The sequence below is a fragment of the Diceros bicornis genome, chromosome 30 (genome assembly GCF_020826845.1).
Source record: "Diceros bicornis minor isolate mBicDic1 chromosome 30, mDicBic1.mat.cur, whole genome shotgun sequence".
In the NCBI taxonomy this organism is placed as follows: domain Eukaryota; kingdom Metazoa; phylum Chordata; class Mammalia; order Perissodactyla; family Rhinocerotidae; genus Diceros; species Diceros bicornis.
In genome coordinates, this window is record NC_080769.1 from 8,597,425 (window position 1) to 8,616,766 (window position 19,342).

The following is a 19,342-nucleotide window of genomic DNA, read 5'->3' on the forward strand; positions in this document are numbered from 1 at the left end:
GACGCCCACTGGAAGCCTGGGCAGGCAGGAAGATGGCCACGCACGCAGGGGCCCACAGCCCGGCCCGAGGATCAGCCCAGCCCCAGCTGACCCCAAGTCCACACCTTTCTGCCACAGTGGACAGAGGGCAGCTCGCCAGAGGTAAAGCAGCAGAGGAGGAGATTCGTGCCGCTGGGAGCAAAACTCCAGGCCTCTGGGAGGCAGAGGCGGGGTGCGTGCCCAGCTGGGCTCCACTGAGCGCCAGCCCGGTGGCCTTGGGCAAACGGCGAGTCCTTTCTGAGCCTCCCCGCTCATCTCTAAGGCGGGGATGACAGAAGCTCCACCCCACCCGCTGATGGTGGGAATCAAGATACCAAACCAAGAAAGAACTCAGCACTAGGCCTGCTGGATGAACGTGACCTCATAACACTGACAACAACAGTAATAATAACGATGAGACTGATGACTATGATGGTATCATGTGGCAGCCACGGTCACAAATGGAGTCCTTCCCAGAATGGAGAAGTGGCCGCCCATCTGGGAGGCAGAAGGGCAAGAGATGGGCGAAGGGAGAGGGGCGAAGGGAGAGGGGCGAACTAACCACCCTCGGTGGCCTCAGTGCCTGTTCTCATTCATTAGCTTCCTGAATCCTGGAAAACAGCCCAGAGAGTGGAATTTGCCCACTGGACAGATGCGCAAACTGAGGCTTCTCAGGGCTGCCCAGGGAAGGCTGTATTCCAGCTCTTGCCACTGAGGCCTGAGCAGGCAAGAAGTTCCTTCCTAGGCTCCAAGGAGGGCCTCCCAATTTGCAAGCTTTAGCCTGGAGGCTGGCCCCTGTGTTCTGGGGACCTGGAGCACCCTGACAGGGGCCAGGCAAGAATCCTGGAGAAAGTTCCACTGGGGTCCTACTTCCAACTGAGAAGGAAGGCGTTCAACATTCATCCTTCAGCTCCCTTCTCCTCTGCATGCTCCCACCACCCCCTGCCAGAGCTTGGGCCAGACAGTCGGGGGCCGCCAGGGCACCGACGGGCAGACCAGGAAAAGGACAGACACCAGGACAGACAGACAAAAGGATCCACTTGGAAGAGAGGAGACAGCGTTTGCCAGGAGCCAAGCTGAAAAGTGAGGCCAAGCGAGCCAGACAACAGGGCCCCTTAGGGTCCAGCCAGGCAGTCAGACGCCAGAGGCCAGCTGGGGTGACCCTACAGATGGATGGTTAAGCGTTAAAGTCTGTGAGGGGCACGGATGGGCAGGCAGACTGCACAGGTCACCCTGGACAGCTAGCCAGACAGCAGGGGGCTGCCCTGCGGGACTGGCCAGATGGACAGCCAAATGGTGGTGGCAGGGAGGCCTATCCAGGACGCAGTGAGGGCCAACCAGACGGCGAGGGCTGCTCCAGATAAATGAAAAGCCAGCCAGACGGCAGGGGTCGGCCCGATAGGTATCTAGCTGGCAGGTTGCGGATAGAGAGACGCAAAGAAGGCGGACCTACCCCGGACCCAGCGGCAACCAGATAGTAGATTTCACCCACTCAAGCTGGGGACCGGGGAGCCGGCGGGGGTCCACCGCGCCTCGGGGCCCACGCCCCCAGCCCGCGACACGGCCCCCGGCCCCCGCAGGGAGTCCTCCGCCCGGGGCGCCCGCAGGCCCGCCTCCCTGTCCCCGTCCCGCCGCGGGCACGCAAGCGCCGCAGTTACGCCGGCGGCGCACGGCGCGCCATTCCCGGTCCGCCCTCCGCGCCAGGCCGCCGCCCGCCGCCCGCCGCCGCCGCGCTCGCTCACCGGCCCACGAAGTTCTCGAGCACCGAGCTCTTGCCGGCGCTCTGGCCGCCCACCACGGCGATCTGCGGCAGGTCCAGGTGGCAGCTCTGGCCGATGGAGCTGAAGGCGTCCTGCAGCTTGTTGACCAGCGGGATCAGCTCCTCCATCCCCCGGTTGCCCATGGCGCCGGCGGCCCCCGGCCCGAGCGCCCCGCGCTCCCCGCCCGCCCCCGGCCCTCAACGACGCGGCCCCGCGGAGTCCGCGGCCGTTGCTCCCCGCACGCCCGGGCCTCGGCGCAACGCCCGCTCCCGGCTCGGCCTCACGGTCGCCGCCTCATCCGGTTCTCAGGCGACACCCGACCCGAGCGACCTCCCGCCCGGGCCCCGGGGCTGCGCCCAAAGCTCTTGCGCCGGCTCCGATTGGCCGGCCGGGCTGCCACTCGTGCACACGAGCCAATGAAAGCGAGGCACGGGCTTACGGGCGGGGAGTCTCCCCCGGGGGACCTTCTCGCGGGCTGATTGGACGCAAGAGCTGTCGCTGTTGTGCAAGAGCCAATAGCGGCGGGAAGCGAGTTGTCAAGGCCAGGGGGCGGTGTTTCGGGAAAAGGCATATTGGTGCCGCCTATTAGGGAGGGATTCCCGATGGCAGGAAAATCCGCCAGTCTTATTGGCAGGAAGACCCGCCAGTCAACAAAGCTGGCCAATGATATTAGGGATCGATCCTTAGACACTGGTTTGTCACTTGACGCTACCTAGTTCCCTAAAAACTTCCTATTGGTTTATATAACTATCACTCCGTTCCATCAGCCAACAAAACGAAAGAGGGCGGGCTTTAACCTCTGAACCCTGACTCTGATTGATCACTGCATTTGTCAATCAAAAAATCTCCCGTTTTGACTTGGGATTGTTGTATGTCTATTGGAGAGGCTTCTGGAGTACAGGGTAAAGCCCACCTTACTCGCCTAAGGACGCCACCTCGTGGTGGGACCCGGTGGTGATCTTCATGTGTGAGTTTCCGGGCTCGAGAGAAAACTACAAGTCCCAGAATGCATCTCGGCCCCGGGCTCGCAAACCAGCTCTCCGCGCGGGGTCCCAACGCGCTTTGAAGGTGAGAATCAGGCGATGTGAGTCGTTCTTAGGGAGAGGCGGTCTAGCACTGCATCGCTGGCCCCCACTTTCATTCCTATAAAGTCACGCCTCTAAGCCTTTGCAAATGCTGTGCTCTCTCCTAGGAATACTTTCCGCTCACGCCCCGTCTTGCTGCGGCTAACGCTCCAACGTTGTTCTCCTGCCTCTTCAACTTGAGCGCATCTTGGATCTTTTGGAGTGCCCGGTGAAACTCAACGATCCTCTCCCCAGGTAAAGACACCTTATTTTGCAGGCAACAGTTGGGGGTTGTGGGAACCGAAACCATTAACCTCTTAGAAAAGAGGCCGGGGATATGTGGAAGGATTTTAAGAAAAGTGATTTGATCCCTTGGGGAACAGATGGGCCTGCTCCCTGACCCATAACCCCAGGTCTCAGAGAAATGGGCAACAAGACGACCAACAAGTTTTGGCAATGCGGCCTTGACCACAATCACAGAAACCTGGAAACACCCTAACTGCCCATCCATGGAGCTCATAAATACTATGCAACAGCTGTAAAAAAGATTGAGTTAGTCTTCATGTACTGATGTGTAAATAATCTGAGATATAACAAAAGAAAGAAAAAAAATAGCAAGGGACAGAACTGCGTGTAAAGGACGCTGACATTCATGAAAAAAATATATATACACATGGAAAATTTTTTTGTTTTTTTGTGTGTAATATCAGCCCTGAGCTAACGTCCGATGCCAATCCTCCTCTTTTTGCTGAGGAAGACCGGCCCTGGGCTAACATCCGTGCCCATCTTCCTCCACTTTATATGGGATACCGCCACAGCATGGCTTGACAAGTGGTACGTTGGCACATGCCCGGGATCCGAACCTGTGAAACCCGGGCCGCCGAAGCAGAGCGCCTGCACTTAAATTAACCGCTGCGCCACTGGGCTGGCCCCACATGGAAAATTTCTGGAAGAATACCCAAACTGATCAAAGCAGTTGCATTTTTATGCTATTTGAATTGTGGATCCTACATCCTATTACTGTTCAATTAAAAAAACCTTATCTTCTAAGAGTACCCCGTCTGTAATTGGCCATATCTGGGTTAGATCCTGGGCCTGTTGTGCTGGGTGATAATGACCAAGTGACCTCATTCCTCTGAACCTCAGTTTCCTCATCTGTAAAATGGGGAATGTAGCTACCTATGCATCAGAAGGTTTCAAGAATTAAATGCACGTGACAGCTGTTTAGAACAGTGCATCACACCCACTGTCGTCATGACTGTGTGTACTGACAGCGAGATGAAGCCACATGTCCCAAGAGTCAAGGCTAAGAGCATGAGATCCGGAGCCAGGCCTCTACTCCTTCCATGGTGACCTTGGGCAAGCTACTTCCCCTCTCTGGGCCTGCTTCCTCGCCTCTAAAAAGGAGGAGGACACGAGTGTCCACCCCAGCGTGGCTGGGGCCTGAGCCACAGGGTCAACCATGTGGCTCCCACTCTGGGGCACTTCCTACATGCTGGGCTGTGCCAGGTGGTTCCCGGATACCAGCTGCTGCTATGGTTACTGGTAATTTATCAATGGTGCGGGGGAGGGACATCAGCCTCAGTGACACTCAGACCAGGAAGGGGACCAAGACAGGCCACCTCCCCAAGAAGGCACAGACACTAAGTTATAATAAAAAACCCAAATCCTTCAATATCTTCCCTCCCCTTCCCCCGCCCTCCCCCAAGCCGGGTCAAGCCAGTGTGATGCCCACAGAGGCCAGGGCTTCGGTGGCCCAGGCGGGACAGAGGGTGGGGTCCCCGTACATGGTGCCCATGAAGTTGCGCACGAAGTCGGGGAAGCGCTTCTCCACGATGCTGGCGCGCACGGCGCTCATCAGCTGCAGCTGCGGGGCAGGGTGGAGGTGTCAGCGTCAGCCCCCGCGCCCGGGAGACCCCGGCCACCCCCCGGCCTGGCCCGCCCGGCCACCAGCCCACCTGGTAGGCGATGTTGTGGACAGTGAGGTGGTGCAGGGCGGCGGTGTTGTCGCTGTGGAGCAGTGCGTGCAGGAAGGCCCGGCTGTGCCTGGGGGCAGATCGGGGCTCAGCAGCGCGAGGGTCCAGCCCCGCTCCGCGCCCTGCCCCGCCCCCAGTCCCCAGCCCCCTACATCTGGCACGTGGGACAGGCGCACTCGGGGTCTATGGGGCGGAAGTCCCTCTCATACTGTTTCTTCTTCAGCTGCAGGTTCCCCGTGGGCACCAGCGCGGAGCCGAAGCGCTGCGGGAGGAGAGGGGGACGGGAAGGCGGGTCCAGGGGTCTTCACCCGCCCCGGCCCCGCCCCCACCTTGGCACTCCCCCCAGTCCCCGCCCCTGTCTGCCCCCTGCCCAGGGCCTCACCGCCGTCCGCGTGGGGAAGACGCAGTCGAACATGTCGCATCCGAGAGCCACGCAGACCACCAGATCGGTGGCATAGCTGGGGGTGGGACCGTGGGGGGGCGCAGAGAACCTCAAGCCCGGGTCACACACTCAGAGCCCCCTCCCACCCTCAGACTCCCCGGGGACCGGGCTGCATTCCCTCAGAACCGCCCTCAGGGGAGGGCCATGTCCCCCTCAGTCCCCTCCCAGGCAGGGCTGCATCCTCCCGCCCCAACCCCGGGGGGCAGGGGTCCCCAGCTATCCGCTCCCCACAGGTGAGGCTGTCGCCCCTCCTCTCCACATACCCGACCCCCATCAGGTATCGGGGCTTATCCTTAGGCAGCCTCGACGTGCTCAGCGCGACCATCCTCCAGAACTGGTTCTTGCTCTCGCCCCCGCTCAGGCCCCCGATGGCGAAGCCGGGCACGTCCCTCTTGGTCATCTCTGGGGTCCGGGGCAAGGGGAGGGGGACCAGGCAGAGGGAAATGCATTGCCGCCACCACTGCCTCCTCCCTCCTCCCCGCCCCCTCCTCCTGGCCCATGGGTGGACCCTGCCCAGTCCTCCACAGGCCCCTCAGAAAGAGAGAATATGAGTGTGCACGTAAGTGTGTGTATTTGAGTGTGTGTGTCTAGGGTGCTGCCAGCAGATGAACTGCAAATTCCTGAGCAATCTGGATTTTAGAAGTGGGAGATTAGGGCCGGCCTGGTGGCTTGGCGGTTAAGTGCGCGCGCTCCGCTGCTGGCGGCCCGGGTTCGGATCCCGGGCGCGCACCGACGCGCCGCTTCTCCGGCCATGCTGAGGCCGGGTCCCACATACAGCGACTAGGAGGATGTGCAGCTATGACAGACAGCTATCTACTGGGGCGTTGGGGGAAAAATAAATAAATAAAATCTTTAAAAAAAAAAAAGAAGTGGGAGATTAGGCTTCAGAATGACAGAGAAGGGGCTGCAGATCGCACCACTGTCGCGCATGCGCAGCTTAAACCACTAGCCTGGGGCCCCATGTGGCAGAGGCAGGATTCGAACCGGGGTCTCTGGCCCCAGCTTCCCAGTTCAACCAGGGGAGGCCACAGCCCCGACCAAGCAGGCCCGGTCTGGGGCCAGGTTTTAAAGCTGGAGTGAGCAGCAGAATCGACGGGGGACGGGTTGTTCAAATGCCGCTTCCCAGGTCCCCCCTCGCCCCCTGTCTGATCCAGTCCTGGGGGACGACAGCCCAGGGGGTTCTGTGCAGCTGGGCCTCGGAGGACTTTGAGAAGTGCCACCAGGGCGGTGCTTGACAGACTGCAGGTGGCCGAGAAATGAATTAATGGGGCAAGACAGGGCGGTTGGTTTTTTTAAATGAAAGCAAACAGAGGGGCCGGCCAGTGCCGTCGTGGTTGAGTCTACACGCACCACTTGGGCGGCCTGGGGTTCGCAGCTTCAGATCCCGGGCACAGACCTACCCACCGCTCATTAAGCCATGCTGGGGCGGCATCCCGCATATAAAGTGGAGGAAGATGGGCACAGATGTTAGCCCAGGGCCAGTCTTCCTCAGCAAAAAGAGGAGGATTGGCGTCAGATGTTAGCTCAGGGCTGATCTTCCTCACAAAAAAAATAAAATAAAAAAGAAAGAAAACAGAAGATACCAGAAAGCCTCTCACATATAAGGTAATACTTCACAAAAGGTTTCTGCTTTCATATACAGCCACGCGTACTAAGCAGGACATGAAGTATATCTCTGACTGTGGGACTCCGTTAAAAAGACTGGACTGGAGACCTGGGGGTGGGGGGCCCAGTGTGAGGACAAAGAGGAATTTCAACGACAATTTTCACAACAGCACACACCGGTGGGTGCCAGGTGGGACACTTTGAACAGAGTTCCCCAATTATTCCTCACTTTGTCCCCACGACACTGGGAGTATGTTCCCATTTTACAGAGGAAGAAAGTGAGGCTCAGAGAGGCCAAGCCACTAGCCCAAGGGTGCACAGCCATGAGGCAGCAGATCAGGGATTTGGATCCAGCCCAAAAGACCCCAGAACCCACAGTCTTCCCATGACACCTCACTGCCTTTGAGCCCCCATCTCTGCCTCCCTTTTGTCTCCACGGCCATGGCCTTGGTTCAAGTCTCAGTGTCACCATTCTGCTGGGCAATGACTCCAGCCTCCTGATGGGCCTTCTGCTTCCTGTCCTCTTGGGATTTTTCTATGATGCCCCTTAGTTCCTGTCACTATCCCACTCAACAGCCCTCCATGGCTCCCCAGCACCTTGCCCATTAACAGCCACTGTCTGAGCACCATCCCATGCCAGGCCCACGTGGGGCCCTTGGCAATGCACAAGCCCCAGTCCCGGTGCGGCGTGGCTCTACCTTCGAGGCAGGTGGCCCGGAGATCTGCGTCCAGCCCACCCTGAATAATGGCGAAGAGGTTCTGCTTGTCCGGCTGCCGATGGGCTGCGATGCACCGGTCCAGCCAACGGATCGACCTGTAAAGAGGCCCCAGTCACGAGCCCTAGTGGCCTGGGGAGGGGTCGGGAGATGAGGCCGCAGGACCAGGACGCCCACCCCTGACACACACACACACACACACACACACACACACACACCTGTACATGGCTTCCTCCACGCGTGGCCCCGTCACAGTGCTGCTGACCACGTCGTCCAGCTGCATGATGATGTCGGAGCCTGGAGGGATGGGAGCACTGTCACTGGGAGAGCCCCCACCTCCTGTTTGGGACAAGCTGGACCCCAGAAGTCCCTCCCCCGGTCTTGCTGACTCTCATTTCGCCCCCCAATCTGTTCATACAGCAGCCACAGGGAGCTTTTCAAGATGCATCTGATCTTGCCTCCCTCCAGCGCAAACCCTGCCCTGGGACACAGAGTAAATTCCCACTTCTGCGCATTTATCCTTCAAGAACAAAATGATGTGTGTGCGAAGCGATTCGTCGCAGTGTGGCGGCCAAAGCAGCCAAGTCTCATCAACAGGAGTCTAGTTAAACAAACCATGGTCCAGCCCTTGATGGAATGTTCCTTTCCCATAATTCCAAAATCCTGAAACTTCTCAAATTCAAAGGCTTTTTCTTGTGCTTATGGCATAGTCATTTGGCAGCAAAACCCAAGAGGGTTATAATCTTTTTTAAAAACCAATTTAGTATGAAGATTCATAAGTGTTAATGAAATAAAAGTAAGTGTACGGGCCAGCCTGGTGGCATAGTGGTTAAGTTCGCGCACTCCGCTTCAGCGGCCTGGGGTTCGCAGGTTCAGATCCCCGCTTGTCAAGCCATGCCGTGGTGGTGTCCCATATAAAGTAGAGGAGGATGGGCACGGATGTTAGCCCAGGGCCAGTCTTCCTCACACACACACACACAAAAAAGTGAAGTGTATACCATATGATCCAACAATTCCACTTCTGGGTATATACCCAAAAGAATTGAAAGCAGGGTCTCAAAGAGATATTTGCACACCCATGTTCACAGCAGCGTGATTCACAATAGCCAAAAGGTGGAAGCAACCCAAGTGTCCATCACAGATGAATGGATAAGCAAAATGTGATATAGACATACGATGGAATATTATGCAGCCTTGAAAAGGAAGAAAATTCTGACATATGCTACAACATGGATGAACCTTGAGGACATTACGCTCAGTGAAATAAGCCAGTCACAAAAGGATAAGTACTGTACGTTTCCACTTATATAAGGTACCTACCGCAGTCAAATTCAGAGTAGAATGGTGGGGCCAGGGTCTGGGGGAGGGGGATGAGGAGTTAGTGTTTAATGGGGACAGAGTTTCAGTTTTGCAAGATGAAAAGAATTCTGGAGATAAATGACGGTGATGGTTGCACAACAATGTGAATGTACTTAACGCCACTGAACTGGACACTTATAAATGGTTAAGATGGTAAAATTCATGTTATGTGTATTTTATGAAAATTTTTAAAAATTTGGGGGAAAAAAGTGAAGAGTCAGATCACGGGGTGCTGCCCCAGACCCCTCTGGGGTGCTGCGTAATAAATGGTATGTCCCTGTATTGTTTTTCTAAAATATGAAAATTCTGAATCCTGACCCCAAGAATTTCAGATTAGGGACTGTAGACTTATATGTTATATGTTAGAAAAGCTGAAGGAAATATTGCCAAGATGTTGGGCAATTATGGGAAAAAAGCACAGTGGCCCACACTAAGCAAAGATGAGGCAATTTAAGAATCAATAAGGATTTTAACTGCAATGGACTAAGACACACCAAATACGTTTAAACCCATGAATTCTAAAAACTAGTGATTCTAAAAAACTAAACACTACTTTGTCACTGCGCGAGGATGCTGTGTAATCAACCCATGAAAACTGGTAAAGAAAGGAAAAGAATGAATCTTGCTTTTCCTGTATGAACTGAACTACTTGGTCTCCCAGGAGTAGGTGAGGGATGTTTCTCTTTACAGAAGTATTCTGGCGAAGAAATGAAGAAAGAATGACAGAGCTAGAAGACCATCACTGTGCAACTCCTAATAACAGTCCCAGGTAAAGAGCAGGATGGCTCACTGGGAGAGACGAGCAGATGCTGGGCGCCCCCTGATGGAAACACACACTGTGAAAACTTCTTGCCAAAAGGAACAAGATCTTGAATCCGGCTTCAAACCTCTAGATCCAAGTACCAACCTACAGGAAAGCTAGAGGGCAGAGGAAAACTGTTACGTGACACACTGGGGATGCGATAGCACATTTCAGAACCTGTGAAACATACAGGGCAAAGAAACCACTTTCTTCGAGAAGCAAATTGCCCCCCCAAAAAAGGTTGAGGGAGAAACTCTATTAATATGTAATATATCTAAGACATATTAAAAGAAACTTAAAAGACTTTTCAAATATTTTTAGTAACTGCACATTATTTGGACCCTGAAATAAACAGACTGTAAAAAAATTCTGACATTTATGAAACAACGGGAACTTTGAATACTGGCCAGATATTTGATGTTAATGAATTATTCTTCATTGTTTTTAGGTGGGATGGTGGTATTGAGGTTGTGTTTTAAAAAACCAACTCCTATGTTTTAGAGATACAAATTAAAATACTCACAGAGGAAATGATAAGATGTCTGTGATTTGATTTGATATAATACAGATGATCTAAGGAGATTAAGAAGCTAGAAAAAGAAGACCAAAAACAATTAAAAATTAAGAAATGAACAGGAGGGGCTGGCCCCGTGGCTTAGCGGTTAAGTGTGCGCGCTCCACTACTGGCAGCCCGGGTTCGGATCCCGGGCGTACACCGACACACCGCTTCTCCGGCCATGCTGAGGCTTCGTCCCACATACAGCAACTAGAAGGATGTGCAACTACGACGTACAACTATCTGCTGGAGCTTTGGGGAGAAAAAGGGAAAAAAAGGAGGAGGATTGGCAATAGATGTTAGCTCAGGGCCAGTCTTCCTTAGCAAAAAGAAGAGGATTGGCATGGATGTTAGCTCAGGGCTGATCTTCTTCACAAAAAAAAAAGAAAAAAAATGAACAGGACACTTAAGATTGAAACTATCAAAAATATAATAAAATCAATGAAGGATATCTATTCAATGGAATATTACTTGGCTATGAAAAGGAATAAATGAACCTCAAAAACATTACGCTAACTAAAAGAAGCCATTCCCAAAAGACCACATACTGTGTGATTTCATGTACATGAAGTGTCTAACACACACAAATCTATAGAGACAGAAAGTCGATTAGTTAGGGCTAGGGGGAGGGAGGAATGGGGAGTGACTGATAACAGTTACAGGGTTTCTTTTTGGGTCAATGAAAACGTTCTGAAATTAGAATGTGGTGATGGTTGTACAATTCTGTGAATATACTAAAAACCACTGAAGTGCACATTTCAAATGGATGAATTGCATGTGAATCATATCACAATAAAGCTGTAAAAAAAAAAACAACAAAACAAAAAATAGACAAATGGAGAAAATAAACCAGCCAGAAGCTGGTTTTTGGAAAAGATCAACAAACTAAAAATCAATAACCTTCTGCTAGACGGATGCAGAAAGAAGAGATCAGGGCCGGCCCTGCGGCTTAGCGGTTAAGTGCATGCACTCTGCTACTGGAGGCCCAGGTTCGGATCCGGGTGCGCACCGACACACCGCTTCTCCGGCCATGCTGAGGCCGCGTCCCACATACAGCAACTAGAAGGATGTGCAGCTATGACATACAACTATCTGCTGGGGCTTTGAGGAGAAAAAGGGGAAAAAAAGGAGGAGGATTGGCAATAGATGTTAGCTCAGGGCTGGTCTTCCTCAGCAAAAGAAAAAAAAATGCAAGGCACAGAAGAATGTACCATAAATAACATGCTCTCATAATGGGAAAAATTAGAATAGATTTGAACTTGCTTGTATTTGCATAAGCTCTGGAAGATATAGAAGAAACTAGAAACAGTGGTAACCTTTGAGGGTGAAGGAGATGGATAAAGGATGGGTGTGGGAAAGGCATTGTTTTCTGTAGACGTTTTTATATAGAAATGTATACAAAATGTATTCTTGTTCAATTTTTTTTTTTAAAGGACAAATCAAAATTCACAAGGCCCTGCAGGACCTGTCCCTGTCACCTCCCTGTGCACACCTCCCACTCTCCCCCTCCCTTACTCTGCTCCAGCCAAACAGGCCTCATCCCTGCTCTTCCAACATGCCAGTCGTAGTCCTGCCACAGGTCCTTTGCACTGGCTGCTGCTTCTGTCCAGAACATACTTTCCCCCACTAGACACCTAGTTTATTCCTCCTCATTTTCAGGTTTTAAGCCTAGGGCAGCCTTCCCTGAGCCTGTAGACTGAATCACATCCAATAGTCTCACATTCTTGGCCTTCCTGCACATGGTGCTGGCTTTATACTTATTTGTGCCTTTTAAAACATTTTAAATAACTTATTTTTTTAAATATATACACATGGTTCAAAATGTTAAAAATGCCCCAAAAATGGGCCGGCCCCGTGGCTCAGCGGTTAAGTGCGCGCGCTCAGCTGCTGGCGGCCCGGGTTTGGATCCTGGGCGCGCACTGACGCACTGCTTCTCCGGCCATGCTGAGGCCACGTCCCACATACAGCAACTAGAAGGATGTGCAGCTATGACATACAACTATCTACAGGGGCTTTGGGGGGAAATAAATAAATAAAATTAAAAAAAAAAAAATACCCCAAAATTTAAAAAAGTACAACAGGATATTCAGCAAAAAGTCTCCTGCCCACTGAGGGAGGCATTACAAAGGGGTACACGTAAATTTTTAGAAGCAATGAATATGTTCACTATGATTGTGGTGAAGGTTTCACGGGGGTATACATATGTCAAAACCTATTAGAGGAGGCTGGCCTGGTGGCGTAGTGGTTACGTTTGTGTGCTCTGCTTCGGCGACCCAGGGTTTGCGGGTTTGGATCCCAGGCATGGATCTACATACCACTCATCAAGCCTTGCTGTGGCAGCATCCCATGTACAAAACAGAGGAAGATGAGCACAGATGTTAGCTCAGGGCCAATCTTCCTCACCAAAAAAAAAAAAAAAAAACCCTATCAGAGGGTACACTTTAAACATGTGTAGTTTATTGCATGTCAATTATACCCCAATAAAAGAAAAGAAAAAAATTTTAAATGCTCCCACCCACCCACTTGTCTACCAGCTCCCAGCTCCCCTCCCCCAGGGAACCTTATACTACAGTTTCCTATGTTTCTTTCCAGAGATATTGTACACAAATAAAAGCAAATCTTATGTGTGTTTTGTTTTTGTTTTTTTCATACAAATGGAAACATACAATGCACTGTACCTGCATTTTTTTCCCCTTTCTAATTGCGACATTTTCACCAATGCCTGTCTGCCTTGCAGCCTATAAGTTTTATGGATGGTGTGGCACCAGCACCCAGCCCTATAGCTATGAGTGGAGGCCACAGAATTTCTATGCGTGTAAGTGAGCATAAGTGAGACCACCTTGTTATGCTAAATGGCCCCAGCCCCTCCTCTGTGTGAATACTCCCTGCTCTGCAGGTACCCTAAAATAATTCACATGCTCTCCTGATTCATGGCCTCTGCTTATGTATGTACTCCCCAATAGCTTGATAAATTAAAACTTTGTTCTATGAGCTTCTCTCCAAGAACAGTCGGACCACAGGTGGGAAACACACCTACAAGGTATCCATCACAGCTGACAGAAGAATGGAAGCATAAAAGACCCTGGAGTCCGTCATGCCTGAAGGAAACCCCCTCCTTACCGCCCATTTTCCCTATATAACTATCTCAAGATGCTGTAATCCTGGAAGAGGGTTTTTTTGAGACATTACTCCGCCATCTTCCCGATTATGCTCGCTAATCAAATGAAAACTTCCTTTCTCGATTCCTAACTCGTTGTGATTAATTGGCTCAGAGCCCGTGAGCAAAGCGAGCCCATTGCTCCGTAGGATCCGGAGGAGCTTTAAAGCACCAACCCGGTTGGAAGATGGGACGGTTTGAAGCACTTCATAAGACTAAGAAAATGTTCATCGTCATTATCAAGCCCCCCATGTTGCCACCAGTATTTCAACACGTTTGCTCAGTTAAGTGGCTATTTAAGAGAAATAATAGCAATAAAGATAATAATAAGAGATACTACATGCCAGGCACTGTGCGAAGAAATTTACCAATATCACATCATTATTCTTGCGAATTATCCCCCTCTGGGTTGGCTCCTCTGAAGCTCAGGGAGGGGTAGTGACTTGCGCAAAGCCACGCAGCACGTAAGGAACCCGGCCCCCCTCACCTCCCCCTGCAAGGGCATGGGGAGGGGCGGCTCCCCGGGATCCGCTCACCCAGCGCGTTCTGGATCTCCACGGACCTCTCCGGGCTCAGAAGGGTCTCATCGCCGTCGTAGGGGGAGCGGAAGCGGACGCCCTCCTCGGTCACCTCGGATAGGGACACCAGGGAGACCATCTGGAAGCCGCCGCTGTCCTGGGGAAAGCCCACCGCAGGGCTGTCAGGGGGGTGGGGCTGGGGGATGTCCGCCTCCGAGAAGTGCCCTCGGACCCCGGCCCCGACCCCACCTCACCGTCAGCAGATTGTGCGGCCAATTCATGAAGCCGTGGAGACCGTGAGCTTTCTGGATCAGCTCGGGGCCCTGGGTTGGGGAAAAAAAGGGTCAGGTTAGGGGTGATTGCGACCCTGGGGCTCATGTTGGGGGACACGGCTGGCCAGCTCCAGTGCCCGCCCCTCCCTCACGCCCAGCACAAGGCCTGGGGCACTGGGGATGCTCAATATGCGTTTGTTGATTGACTTTTGGAGACCTGCCCGGGCCCAGGGGATGACCCAGGGCCCCGCACGCTCCGCCGCCGCCCCGCCCGGGCAGAGCCCACCCACCGGCCTCAGACCCAGATGGTAGGTGTTGCCCAGGCAGATGCGGCAGCCCAGCGCATCCAGCTGCTCGGCCGTGATGCCCTTCATGGTGGCCTGCGTGCCCACCGGCATGAACACCGGAGTGGCCACCGGCCCGTGCGGCAGCCGCAGCTCGCCTGCCCGGGCCCTGGAGCGGCTGCACTCGGCCACCAGCCGCATGATCCGCGGGGCCGACTCCAGGGAAGCCGGGCTGCCCGCTGCCGCCATCTTGGCTGCCGGAACCACGTGGGCACTGGAACACCCTGGGCGCCGCCATATTGGCTGAAGTCACGTGACGCGCGCCGCGGGCAGAAGCACCCGGAGAGCGTCCTAGGGACCATGGCAACGGACGGCGGCGCGCTCGTCCCCGTGGGGCATCCCGCACGCTCCCACCAGCAGCGCGCTGCCGCGAAAAATCTAAAACATCTTGGGTTCGAGTCCCATGCCTGCCATTTCTCGTTCTACAATCAAAGTCTCTCTAAGCCATAATTTTCTCCTCCATAAAATGAGGCGAATAATAGTATTTCGGTATAAGGGTGTTGTGAAGATTGAATGAGAAGGATTGATGTAGAGATCTTTACAGGGTGCCTGGCACAGCCTTCTGTCTTATTCTTTTGTCTCAAGAGCTTAGAATAGGAGCTAGCACAAAGTACCAGCTAAATAAACGAGTTTATTCAATGAAAAAAGGAATCCAAGATTTACAGAAGGGGAGACAGGCCCAGAACCTGGCCACATTTATTCGTTCGTTCATCAATGTACCTACATATACATATACATTAGTGCCAGCCTCCATGCCTCCCTGGCTGAGAGAGGCTGGGTCATGGATTTATTGAGAGCTAGATGTGTTCCGCTAAATAATAATACAAAATATTATATAATATATAATAATAATCGTTATTATTGTTGGAAATGGAGCTGATATCTGTCCTGGCCAGCAGAGGGCGGCATTGCCCAAGAATCCTTCCTTTCCGGACCAAGGGCCTAAACTGGGCTGATCTGAGCAAGACTCTGACCTTCTAGGAGCCTTGGCCTGATGATGCCAATTTCTCAGGGTGGTGAAGAGTTCTCATCGAGGCCGCGTCTGGAAACCACCCACCCAGGAGGCCCACCTCAGGGCCTTTGCACCTGCTATTACCTTTGTCTGCAACATGCATCCTTTCTGATTTCCCCATGGCTGGCTCATATTTTCACTGTCAGTCGCCCCTGACTTCCCCAATCTTAAGAATGCTCCACCTTTCATTACTCTATATCACAGCACCTGTAACTCATATTATGCTTTTAAAAACCTCTATACATTGACAATGCCCCAATTTTTGTTCCAAATTTTATGCTTTCAACATTTCAGCATTATGTATGATGTATGCTGTAAGTTTTTTCAAGATGCACCATATCAAGTAAAAAAAGGTGCTTTCAATTCCTAGTTCGCTCATAGATTTTTATCATAAATAAATGATTATTGTACACTTTTTCTGCGTCTATAGAGATAACCATATAATTTGTCTCGTGTAATTTAAAATGCCCAATGACAAAAGTTTATTTTCTGATTTATTATATAAATTTGATTTCCATCCTGGAGATAAACCCAACTTGGTCATAGTATCTTTTCATATTGTGGCATTTTTATTAACATTGTATTTAGAATTTTTGGATCTCTGTTAGAAATTATATTGGTCTATAATTTTCCCTTTTTATATACTCTTTGCCTAAGTCCAGTGTTCAAATAATGCTCACCTCATAAATAATGCTCTTTCTACCTTCAGGAAGAAATTGTGCAAGATTGGAATTATCTGTTTCCAGAATATTTTATTGACCTCACCTAAAAATCCATCTGGTTATGTTGTTTTCCTTGTAGGAATATATTTAACTACTGATTTAAGTTTTGTAATGATTATAAAGGACTATTCAGGTTTCTATTTCTTCTCAAGTCAATTCAGGTAAGTCGTATTTTTCTAAGAATTTTTTAATTTCATCTAAGTTGTCAAATTTATTGGTCTGCTATCGCTCCTAATAGTCTCATATTATTTTATTTATTTTATTCCCTTTCTATGGATCTCAAATTCAGAAGTTTGAATTATTCATAGTCCTTAAATGATGTCACCTTTTCATTATGACCTGTGTAAGGCCTCTCTTCCTTTCTTCTCTTTAATCCCCATTCCCCTATCTCCACAGATTATGGACTTGTGTAACTTTTTATTTGACATTAAAATAACTATTCTAGCTTCCTCTATGTTACAGTAATCCTTAAATATTTTTGTACACTCCATGACTTTGAAATTTTCTGCCTTAAGATGTGTCTTTAGTAAACCACAAAGAGCTAGATTTCGTACTCTTCCATTAATCATTCCAATAATCTTTGCCTTTTTATAATTTTTTATTTATTTATTTATTTATTTTCCCCCCAAAGCCCCAGTAGATAGTTGTGTGTCATAGCTTCACATCCTTCTAGTTGCTGTATGTGGGACGCGGTCTCAGCATGGCCGGAGAAGCGGTGCGTCGGTGCATGCTGGGGATCTGAACCTGGGCCGCCAGCAGCAGAGCACACGCACTTAACTGCTAAGCCACGGGGCCGGCCTTCTTTGCCTTTTTATTAACGAGTTTAGTCCATTTAGATTTATAATGGTTACTGATATGTTTGGATCTGATTCTCTCTTTATACAAGCTTTCTGTTTGTGTAGCTTCTTTGATTTCTTTTGTTTGCTTTTTCTCTCCCATCTCTCTTGCTTTCTTTTGAATTGATCAAAAAATTTCCCCTTTTTATTTTTCTCAATTAATTTGTTCCTTATTTTACTGGACCTTTTGTGCTCTGTGTATTTTTGTGGTGGATGCATTAGCAATTTTAAGTGGCATATTAACACATTATAGATTAACCAATACCTTTCCCATGATCCCAATCAACGTAAGACTGCTAGACAATTTTTCCTTTTTTTTGCTGAGGAAGATTTGCCCCCAGCTAACATCTACTGCCAGTCTTCCTCTTTTTTTTTCCTGTATGTGAGCCACCGCCACAGCATGGCCACTGACAGATGAGTGGTGTAGGTATGCACCCAGAAACTCAGCCCAGGGCGCCAAAGTGGAACACGCCAAAATTAACCACTAGGCCACCAGGGCTGGCCCTGCTAGACAATGTAACTCAGAACTCAGAAGTCTTATTTGTCCAGTGTTTGATATCTTGATTGGTTTTTTCCTCCCAAAATCAGGCATTATTATTATTGCTGTTATTGTTTTACTCAATGTTTATAGATATACCCACATATACAGCAATATCTTTGCTTGTAACTTCCACTCACTGAGGCCTTGCATCTCAGATCAGTTTCTGTTTGTCTGAAATACATCTTTGAAACTTCTTTCAGTAGTAAGAACCCCATGTTGATAAAATCCCTAAATTTTTATTTCCCTGAAAAGAAATTTATTTTTCCCTGGTTCTTGAAAGATAGTTTTACTGGGTATAAAATTTTAGGTTGACAATCATTTTCTCTTAGCACATTGAACATATTCTATTTGTGGCTTCCATTATCACTGTTCAGAAGTAGGATCTCAGTCTAAATGCTATTTTCTGTGATCTGTTTTTGTCCTTCTGGGCTGAGTGTGAGCAGACCCTGTGTGCCTGGTTATGCCAGTCTGCAGTGGAGTTTCCATCTCGCTGAACTGGTAGAAGGGAGAGAGGGAGGAGGTATCAAACATCACAGGTGCTCACTGTTCTAACCGAATTTTCTCATAGATTTTCTTCAATAGATGTTTCCTCATTTGCTGTATGCCCTTAGAACTATTTCCAGAGACTTTAATTTTATTTATTTATTTTTTCCCCCAAAGCACCAGCAGATAGTTGTAGGTCATAGCTATACATCCTTCTAGTTGCTGTATGTGGGACACGGCCTCAGCATGGCTGGAGAAGCGGTGCGTCGGTGAGCGCCCAGGATCGAACCCAGGCCGCCAGCAGCGGAGCACGCACACTTAATCGCTAAGCCACGGGACCGGCCCTACAGAGACTTTAAATGGTTGTTTTTTAATACTTTTCACCAGTTTCACTGAGGAGTGGATCTGTGAAGCTCTTCACACTAGCCTGATTCCTTTTTAATACTTTTTGATGTTTTTATTTCCCATTCAAAATATTAAATACATTCACAATATATACATATATCAAGTCATTATGTTGTACACATAAAACTAATACAATATTGGGGCTGGCTTGGTGGCATAGCGGTTAAGTGCACACGCTCTGCTTCGGCAGCCCAAGGTTCATGGGTTTAGATCCTGGGCGTGCACCAATGCACCACTTGTCAAGCCATGCTGTGGCAGTGTCCCATATAAGTAGAGGAAGATGGGCACGGATGTTAGCCAAGGGCCAATCTTCCTTGGCAAGAAAAAAAATAAAGAGAGGAAGAATGGAATCAGATGTTAGCTCAGGGCTGATCTTCCTCACAAAAAACAACAACAACAACTAATACAACGTTATATGTCAATTATGTCTCAATAAAACAGGGGGGAATCAATCTCTTAGCAAACATGAAAAAAGGTTAAAATGGTAAATTTTATATTTTGTGTATTTTACCACAGTATAAATATATATAAATAGATAAATAAATAAATAAATAAAAGTTATAATACATATATAAATAAAATAAATAATATATTTTTGTACACTAACAAAAAAGATATTAAATATAAAGAAAAATGGAAAATATAGGAGTTCAACAAGCTTTACTTATGGTTCCATTTTAATTAAATAGATTTATTTAAGGTTTAAAATAGATACTACATTACCATATGGTTCAAAAAAAATACATGGATAAAA

General features: G+C 49.8%; 2 protein-coding genes across 8 annotated transcripts in view; both read right to left on the bottom strand.

Annotated features, from left to right (window-relative positions):
• DNM2 (dynamin 2) overlaps positions 1–1,953 on the bottom strand; it is an 85,501-nt gene extending 83,548 nt beyond the window's left edge. For 5 of the 7 annotated variants that reach the window (XM_058525695.1, XM_058525694.1, XM_058525691.1 and 2 more), the window contains exon 1: positions 1,761–1,953. In XM_058525695.1, the coding sequence (XP_058381678.1) occupies positions 1,761–1,921 (161 nt within the window). In that variant the 5' untranslated portion in view covers positions 1,922–1,953. The remainder of the gene's footprint in view (positions 1–1,760) is intronic. The other 2 variants (XM_058525693.1, XM_058525688.1) reach the window with 1 other exon arrangement.
• Positions 1,954–4,498: 2,545 nt separating this feature from the next.
• QTRT1 (queuine tRNA-ribosyltransferase catalytic subunit 1) lies at positions 4,499–14,782 on the bottom strand. Its single transcript, XM_058525686.1, has 10 exons — positions 14,536–14,782; positions 14,228–14,296; positions 13,992–14,130; positions 7,800–7,878; positions 7,564–7,679; positions 5,524–5,662; positions 5,201–5,276; positions 4,971–5,080; positions 4,801–4,888; positions 4,499–4,709 (listed from the first exon to the last, which is right to left on the bottom strand). The coding sequence occupies exons 1-10, from the start codon at positions 14,776–14,778 to the stop codon at positions 4,557–4,559; spliced, it is 1,212 nt and encodes a 403-aa protein (XP_058381669.1). The 5' UTR covers positions 14,779–14,782; the 3' UTR covers positions 4,499–4,556.
• Positions 14,783–19,342: the final 4,560 nt, after the last annotated feature.